At 43.6% G+C, this 8167-nt stretch overlaps 2 protein-coding genes across 5 annotated transcripts in view; both read left to right on the forward strand.

Annotated features, from left to right (window-relative positions):
* The window catches only part of LOC102291259 (poly [ADP-ribose] polymerase tankyrase-1), a 14428-nt gene extending 8419 nt beyond the window's left edge, over window positions 1-6009 (forward strand). For both annotated transcript variants that reach the window (XM_014337106.2, XM_005933311.3), the window contains 17 exons: window positions 266-344; window positions 435-606; window positions 726-805; window positions 992-1137; window positions 1306-1471; window positions 1591-1810; window positions 2112-2221; window positions 2428-2616; window positions 2748-2994; window positions 3155-3237; window positions 3361-3481; window positions 3581-3678; window positions 3820-3894; window positions 4102-4207; window positions 4314-4500; window positions 4594-4750; window positions 4836-6009. In XM_014337106.2, the coding sequence (XP_014192592.1) occupies window positions 266-344; window positions 435-606; window positions 726-805; window positions 992-1137; window positions 1306-1471; window positions 1591-1810; window positions 2112-2221; window positions 2428-2616; window positions 2748-2994; window positions 3155-3237; window positions 3361-3481; window positions 3581-3678; window positions 3820-3894; window positions 4102-4207; window positions 4314-4500; window positions 4594-4750; window positions 4836-4922 (2323 nt within the window). In that variant the 3' untranslated portion in view covers window positions 4923-6009. The remainder of the gene's footprint in view (window positions 1-265; window positions 345-434; window positions 607-725; window positions 806-991; window positions 1138-1305; window positions 1472-1590; window positions 1811-2111; window positions 2222-2427; window positions 2617-2747; window positions 2995-3154; window positions 3238-3360; window positions 3482-3580; window positions 3679-3819; window positions 3895-4101; window positions 4208-4313; window positions 4501-4593; window positions 4751-4835) is intronic.
* Window positions 6010-6128: 119 nt separating this feature from the next.
* Window positions 6129-8167, forward strand: part of idua (alpha-L-iduronidase) — a 13228-nt gene continuing 11189 nt past the window's right edge. The window contains exons 1-4 of one of the 3 annotated variants that reach the window (XM_014337105.2): window positions 6572-6647; window positions 7333-7383; window positions 7492-7632; window positions 7805-7887. In XM_014337105.2, coding sequence (XP_014192591.1) covers window positions 7610-7632; window positions 7805-7887 — 106 coding nt within the window. In that variant the 5' untranslated portion in view covers window positions 6572-6647; window positions 7333-7383; window positions 7492-7609. Of the gene's footprint in view, window positions 7384-7491; window positions 7633-7804; window positions 7888-8167 lie in introns of all 3 variants that reach the window. The other 2 variants (XM_005933310.3, XM_042225283.1) reach the window with 2 other exon arrangements.

The raw sequence follows: 8167 nt of genomic DNA on the forward strand, positions 1-8167 counted from the left end.
TAATAATAATAATAATAATAATAATAATAATAATAATAATAATAATAATAATAATAATAAGCATTTTATTCCAAATTAAGCATATAATCTCTGTGGTCTAAGATGTGACAACATAATTGCAAAAAAATGTGTTGCAAGTAAAAACGCATTAAAGTGCCACAAAGACGTGAGACCGTGACGTAAAACATTTTAAAAAACGAAAAGCTGCTGATTCAGCACTAAAGAGTGATAATGGTGACATGTTCTCATCTGTGACGTCTTTTAGCTTCATGACCCCGTTGCACGTCGCTGCCGAGAGAGCTCACAATGATATCCTTGAGGTGCTGCAGAAACATGGAGCAAAGGTGTGCTTTTGCATTTCCTTTTTGAAAAAATGTGGTCTTTGGGAGAGTTGTTGGTATGAAACTTAGAAACCTCTTTTGCTCTGACTCCAGGTCAATGCTGTGGACACTCTGGGTCAGACAGCTCTTCATAGAGCGGCGCTGGCTGGTCACATCCAGACCTGCAAGCTGCTGCTGAGTTACGGGGCCGACCCCTCCATTGTGTCTCTGCAGGGCTTCACCGCTGCTCAGATGGGCAACGAGGCTGTGCAACAGATCCTCAACGGTGATTACTGCACTTCTAACTTTCAAGAAAATGAAAAAACACTATTTTTCTTGATCATCACATGGTGTATGTGAGTCCTTCTTTGACAGCTTTTTTTCTTTTTTGTTTCTCTTTTCCAGAAAATGTTCCCACACGTAACTCTGACGTGGACTACAGGTTTCTGGAGGCGGCCAAAGCAGGAGATCTGGATACAGTGCAAGTAAGTTCACTGACTCTTCTGCCTGATCATTCATGATGAGTTTCACAGAGACTTATTACTGTGATAAAATCTTTATTGTACACTTGTAAAATTTGTAGTACATCAGTTCCACATGCTCACTAGTAGCAGTGATATAAAATGTAATGTCTTGTAAACTTGGCTAATTAGAAAATGTATGTTTGGCAGCAACTTTGCACCCCCCAGAATGTAAACTGTCGGGACTTGGAGGGGCGCCACTCCACTCCTCTGCACTTTGCAGCCGGTTACAATCGAGTGGCTGTTGTTGAATACCTGCTACACCATGGAGCTGACGTTCACGCCAAAGACAAGGGGTGAGTTCTTAAACTACCATCTTACAGTCTGTTAGTTCACTAAAAATGTCATAAAAGACATCAAAAGTTATCATGTTTAAAGCCTTTTAAGCCGTAATTATCAGTACTTTAAACACATTTTCTTCCCTCTTAAATGTGATCTTTTTTCTGCCGGTTTTCCTCCTTCAGTGGTCTTGTTCCCCTCCACAATGCATGCTCCTATGGTCACTATGAAGTGGCCGAGTTGCTGGTCAGACATGGAGCTTCAGTGAACGTGGCCGACCTTTGGAAGTTCACCCCTCTTCACGAGGCTGCGGCCAAAGGAAAATATGAAATCTGCAAACTGCTACTCAAAGTAAGCGCCCACCTTCATGATCCTGACAGGAAAACGAATCACTTTGGCCTGGAAAGTCACTCAGTGTCATGTGCAACAAATATTTTTATAAAATCGATCAACTAAACTTTTCTGTTCAGCATGGAGCCGACCCAAGCAAGAAGAACCGTGATGGCAACATGCCGCTGGACATGGTGAAAGATGGGGACACGGACATCCAGGACCTGCTGAGGGGCGATGCCGCCCTGCTGGATGCTGCCAAGAAGGGCTGCCTGGCCCGGGTCCAGAAGCTCTGCTCCCCGGAGAATATCAACTGCAGAGACACACAGGGGCGCAACTCCACACCGCTTCACCTCGCAGGTACAAGCTCTTCTGATGTGTTTGTATACTTTTGTACTGAGTAAAAATACTAACTCACACACTGTTTGACATAAAAACTTGGAACATAATGTGTCCTGTTTTTCTGGCTGTTGGTCTTATGTGTTTTGTATTTACACAGTATTTCCTTTGCATTTTATTCATGTCGAGCTGTAAAAAGAGTGGAGCTCAATGAGACTAATCTCATCTAATTAAATATGTATTAAAAAAGACTTTTCGAAGTGTGTTCATATGAAGGAAGTTGCACTGACTCTTTTTTTTTTTCTTCTTCTTCTTCTCTCAGCTGGCTACAACAACCTTGAAGTGGCGGAGTATCTATTAGAACACGGGGCCGACGTCAACGCACAGGACAAAGGAGGCCTTATCCCTCTTCATAATGCTGCCTCTTACGGGGTCAGTCTCAGCTACATAAACAGAAACATTTTTGTGGGTTTTGTAGCTGTAGATACATGAAAGTGTAAACATTTTAGATGAAAAGATACTTGAGCCGATGACCTTGCCATCAGCTCTTGAAAACTCTGTGTCAGTAACTGTGTTATTTTATTTAACTTGAAGTTCAGGGTTTAACTTGTGATCTGTTCCCTCTCTCTTCCTCGCAGCATGTGGATATTGCAGCCCTTCTGATCAAATACAACACGTGTGTGAATGCCACAGACAAATGGGCGTTCACACCCCTCCATGAAGCAGCTCAGAAGGGTCGCACACAGCTCTGTGCGTTGCTGCTGGCTCATGGAGCCGACCCCACCATGAAGAACCAGGAGGGGCAGACTGCTCTGGATCTGGCTACGGTAATGGCTTCTGTCTGAAAGAATAACTGTGATACTAAACGCACCATAAAATGAAATTCTGTACTTTAATATGTTTGCTCGTTGAAAGGCTCAGACTGTTTCCTTTGCTGAATTTTTTTTAACTTGTGCAGGCTGATGACATCCGAGCCCTGCTGATGGATGCCATGCCACCGGATGCCCTGCCCAGCTGCTTTAAGCCTCAGGCCACAGTGGTCAGCGCCTCTGTCATCTCCCCTGCCTCCACGCCTTCTTGTCTCTCAGCTGCCAGCAGCATAGACAACCTTGCTGGGCCCCTCACTGAGCTGGCTGCTGCCGCTGCTACAGGGTCCTCCGGGGTGGCAGATGGAGCCACTGGCACTGACCGCAAGGAAGGGGAAAGTAAGTTTGTTGCGGTCCTTATATCAAACACTGCTCAGTTTATAAAATCTTGTTAAGCAGACAAATTGGACATAAAAGAGATTGGGGAGCTTGTGTTACAATTATTTGTTTTATTAAATCTTCTGGGTTTTTTGTTTTGTTGTTTTATTTTTTTTCATAGTGGCAATGCTGGACATGAACATAAGTCAATTCCTGAAGAGTCTGGGCCTGGAGCACCTCAGGGACATCTTTGAGAGAGAGCAGGTCATAATGGCTTTTTCTAGCAAGCACACCTTTTACGCTGGACCTGTAACCCGCTGGTTATACGTTTGACCAAAATTAAATTATTAAAGGTCTCAATTTGTTGTGGGGTTCTTTTTTTCTCAGATCACACTGGATGTGCTGGCTGACATGGGCCATGAGGAGCTGAAGGAGATCGGGATTAATGCATATGGCCACCGACACAAGCTCATCAAGGGAGTTGAGAGGCTGCTGGGCGGCCAACAAGGTGAGGTGTAACCCAGTGGCTTTTGGGGGGGGATTTTTTTTGGTACTATTTTAATAGAGAGTGTGCATCTTTACACTTTGAATCTTGATCACTTCTCAGGTGGCAACCCATACCTGACATTCCACTGTGCCAGCCAGGGAACCATTCTTATAGACCTCGCCCCAGAAGACAAGGAGTACCAGTCGGTGGAGGAGGAGGTGAGCTGAGAAGCTGCATTTACCCAAAAATAGTGTCTCTTTTTTTAATGCAGCTGTTCTAAATACCTGGTAAATTATTATGTAGCGATAGCTGGACAGAGTGCCTTATAACAAATCTTGTTGTTCATGTGTGTCACACAGATGCAGAGCACCATCAGAGAGCACAGAGATGGAGGCAATGCTGGTGGTGTCTTCAGCAGATACAACATCATTAAGGTCTGAATGCTGACTCTTTACTTAACTGTTTTGATTATCAGCAAAATACTGACCAAGTGTTGGCTATTTTTAAAATCTTTATTTAGTATATTTTTGGGGTTACAAACCTCAATATTACAGCAGTTTGGGAGGAGTCATTAGTTTATGGTGTAAAACAAACACAACTCCCTGCATCCTGTTTGAAATGTACCCTACTGTATCACACAGATTCAAAAGGTGGTAAACAAGAAGCTGAGGGAACGTTACACCCACAGGCAGAAGGAGATCGCAGATGAGAACCACAACCATCACAATGAGCGGATGTTGTTTCACGGTAACCACACCCACTGTCACACCATCTATGTGCTCTGTGTGTCTGCAGCAGACATAACAGAAAACCTGACTACTGTGTAACTTCATCCTGCCACAATTTCTTACAGGCTCCCCGTTTATCAATGCCATCATTCACAAAGGCTTTGATGAGCGTCACGCCTACATAGGAGGGATGTTTGGAGCAGGTATCTATTTTGCAGAGAACTCCTCAAAAAGCAATCAATACGTCTACGGCATCGGTGGAGGCACTGGCTGCCCAACACACAAAGACCGATCCTGCTACCTGTGCCACAGGTAACTTTTGGCTGTCACCCATTAAACTGCAGCACAAAGATGTTGTAGCAAAGTTTTGTTCCTGTACTCAGTTCATATGTTGTGACTTCTCAGGCAAATGCTTTTCTGCCGAGTGACTTTGGGGAAGTCGTTCCTACAGTTCAGTGCCATGAAGATGGCTCACGCTCCCCCAGGACATCATTCAGTAATCGGGCGGCCCAGCGTTAACGGCCTAGCTTACGCCGAGTACGTCATCTACAGAGGAGAGCAGGTAATTAAGAACTCAGGCCGTAGCGTTAGCAAAAAGCAACACGTGCTGTGTAATATTGGCTGACACCCTGCTTTGTTTTCTTTAGGCCTACCCAGAGTACCTCATCACCTACCAGATCCTTAAGCCTGAGAGCGCAGCGCAGTCTGCAGCAGGAGCCGAGCAGAAGTCGTAGTTACTTCATGTTACACAAACTCACACAAAGACTCGATGCTTGCTTCTTTTTCCCCCCATTTGTATTGCAAATGCCTAAACACCGTTTTTATTTACCAAACACATTTCCAGTTTTCTGTCCAGTAGAGCCCATGGTGACCAGTGCTTCATGAGCAGATATGCTGTAATACTCCTCATGGTGATTTTCTTTTAGTTTTTTTCTGTTTTGGACTCGGCTGCATGATTTTACAGAAGCATGTAAAGCCCAATAGCGTGTGTGGGTTAGTTTTTTGTTTTCAATATGTCTCCCCTCCTCACCAGTGAGAAGGATGCCTGTAGAGACTTTGAAGTTTCAGCATTAACAGTTTGCCACTCTCTGTCGCCTCATACCTTGTGACTGTGGAGAATCAGCAGCAGCCGCCTTCGCCTCACCTCTACTCACACTTGCTGTCGAAACCTGAAACCTGTGGACTACTACAACCCTGTCGTGTTTGGGGTTCAAGACTGTATAGAATGGTCTGTGGTTAACTGTGACTTTAATGCTAACCTATAACACTACCATACATGTAACAGGTTGTCATTGCTATACTGTAATGCTGACGTTCCAAACTTTGAACCTGAGAACACTACAAAGACTGAACTGCAATGTTTAACGGTGGCTTTATTTAGGGTTGGGCACGATTCGTTGAGAAAGGGCGTCACAGAGTTTGGGACTGTTTGGGATATTACAGTACTGATTTGCTGGTCAGTGCAAAGCATCATAACTACGCAGCTAAATGTGTTTGTGTTGCTTACAAGTGGACATCCTACAGCCAATGAGCTCAAAGCACCCTTTCTGTCGCCATGGTTTTACTCACAGACATCACACCCATATGGATTTGCACTTTTACGTAGAAAACTATTTAAGTTATTTTGAAATTTAACTTGCAAGTTTGCGGAGGAAAAATATTTGTACAGGTTGTGTAAATGTTTGTGTATAACTGTTGCTGTTTAACAATTTTTGAGTTAAACTGTAAATGACATCTGTATTTTTCCTTTAATGCCTTCTGATTCTCCTATACCGTTTTTGTTTTGTTTTGTTTTTTTTAATAAATGTCCCATTAACAGCTCCTTGTGTTTTGAGCGTCTGATTTATTATCCGTTTCTTTTATATGATATGTAAAGTCGAAGTTTAGGGATTTAATGTAGCTTGATGCGCAACTAAACCAGTATGATTGAAATTGCAGTCAAATAACTGGCATCTAATCGATAATATAATAAGAAGCTACATCAGTGATACTCTGCAGAATGTTGTGTTTAATTAATTGAATGTGCAGTGGTTTTGTGTCCATGCAACTGATGCACCGCTCACTTCCCTAAAAGACTACAACACTGTCGCATGTAATCTACGTTGTTGTGTTCACATGACTGCAGTCGCACTTTGCTAGTTTGTTAGAAACACTTGTTGGTGCCTTAAGTGTGTCTAGTTGAGCTATGGCAGAGCTTTTTCTCCTATTTACTCACAGACGACGTTTAAGTCACACTTCCCCACTCTCTCTATAACACACCGTGTTTGTTTTTTGTTTTTGTTTTTTTATTGTAGCCGTTTAAGCTAGCGGGTCGCAAATATGATGGTGTGGAAAACGTTTACATTTCTAGCTTTGCTCCTTTGCATTTCCGAAACTTCAAGCGCTTCCTATGTTATCACAGCTGACGTGCAAAGGCCGACAGGAGATCTTAAACACTTCTGGAGAAGCACTGGTTTCTGGTAGGTCCAGTTTTAACTTTTCCCGTGTGAGCGCCGAGCAGTAAGTGTCAGCCAGAAAGCAGAGATTCACTGAAACGGGACACTGACTGTGGGTTTATTTTTATATTCACTGTAGCAGAATACTTCAGAGGAAGTATTTAAAAAACGATGCACTTACTAGGAACACGTAGGACTTTCTCTGAGCTTAAAGGGAGAAAGGTAGACTATGGAGTAACTCACTGCCAAGGTATGCAGAAGAGCATCTCTGAGCACACAAGACATCAAACCCGGAAGTGGATGGGCTACAGCAGCAGACCAAATTTCTGACAGCTAAGAACACATTAATGATGCATGCTCTGATGAGTCTCAGTATCTGCCACTCATTCAGGGTTTGGCATGAACAACATGAGGGCCCTGCCTGCTGCTGGTGGTGTCATGGTGTGGGAGATATTTTCTTGGCATGCTTTGGGTCCCTTACTAAACGTTAAGAATCATTTGAACGACACAGCCTACCTGAGTATTGTTGCTGGCGATGTTCATCCTTTTTTGATCACATCTGTCAGCACCAGCATCACACACAGTGCCACAAAGCTCAAATCATCCCAAACTGGTGTCTTGAAAATTCACTGTACTCAAATAGCTTCCATATTCACCAGTCCACTGACAAATCTGCAGCAGCTATGTTATGCCAGTCATGTCACTACAGACCAAAGTCTCTGAAGATGGTTTCCAGTACATCTGTGTCATGAAGAAATAAGTGAGTTCAGGGAAAAAGGGGGTCCAATCTGGTGTACCTAATAAAATGCCCAGTGAGTGTGTGTAGATATAGCACAAAGCTAAATGTTTGTCTGTGTTTTGTGTCCAGCCCCCCGCTCCCTCACACGCAGGCCCACGAGTATGACCTGAGCATTGACCAGCAGCTGAATTTGGCCTATGTGGGCTCTGTTCCTCATGGAGGGATCCAGCAGGTCAGGATACACTGGATGCTGGAGCTGGTGACTGCACAGTAAGTGAAGTAAATGAACAAGCAAGTAGGTAGCAAGTAGCATGACATGTGGTGGGTCATGTTTGCTATAATACGCTCGCGATTGAAGACAAGCTTTTTGAATGTTGTTTTTGTAGGTTATAACTTACAGTAGTACTAAGAGTGGTCTCATCTAACTTTTTTTTAATTTTAGAGATATTGGAGGAAAACCTCAATATAACTTCACTAGACTGGACCGGCTGATAGAGCTATTATGGATGAATGGCCTTCAACCAGGTACTGTACTACAGTCCTGTTACGTTTGTTCCTGATGTAAATTTGTCATCTGTTTTCATACCTTTTTATTGTTGGTTATGAGGTCATGGATGAGTAAAACATAATTTCTGTGGTCACGACTACCACAAAAGTTGACCCTGCGCGGGCGACTGTGGTTCAGGGGGTTGGGAAGCTCATCTTGTAACCAGAAGGTTGCCGGTTCGATCCCCAGCTCTGTCTGTCTTGGTCGTTGTGTCCTTGGGCAAGACACTTCACCTACCGCCTACTGGTGATGGCCAGA

This window comes from Haplochromis burtoni, unplaced genomic scaffold, assembly GCF_018398535.1.
Source record: "Haplochromis burtoni strain Fernald_Lab_line unplaced genomic scaffold, NCSU_Asbu1 Contig_166, whole genome shotgun sequence".
Lineage (NCBI taxonomy): Eukaryota > Metazoa > Chordata > Actinopteri > Cichliformes > Cichlidae > Haplochromis > Haplochromis burtoni.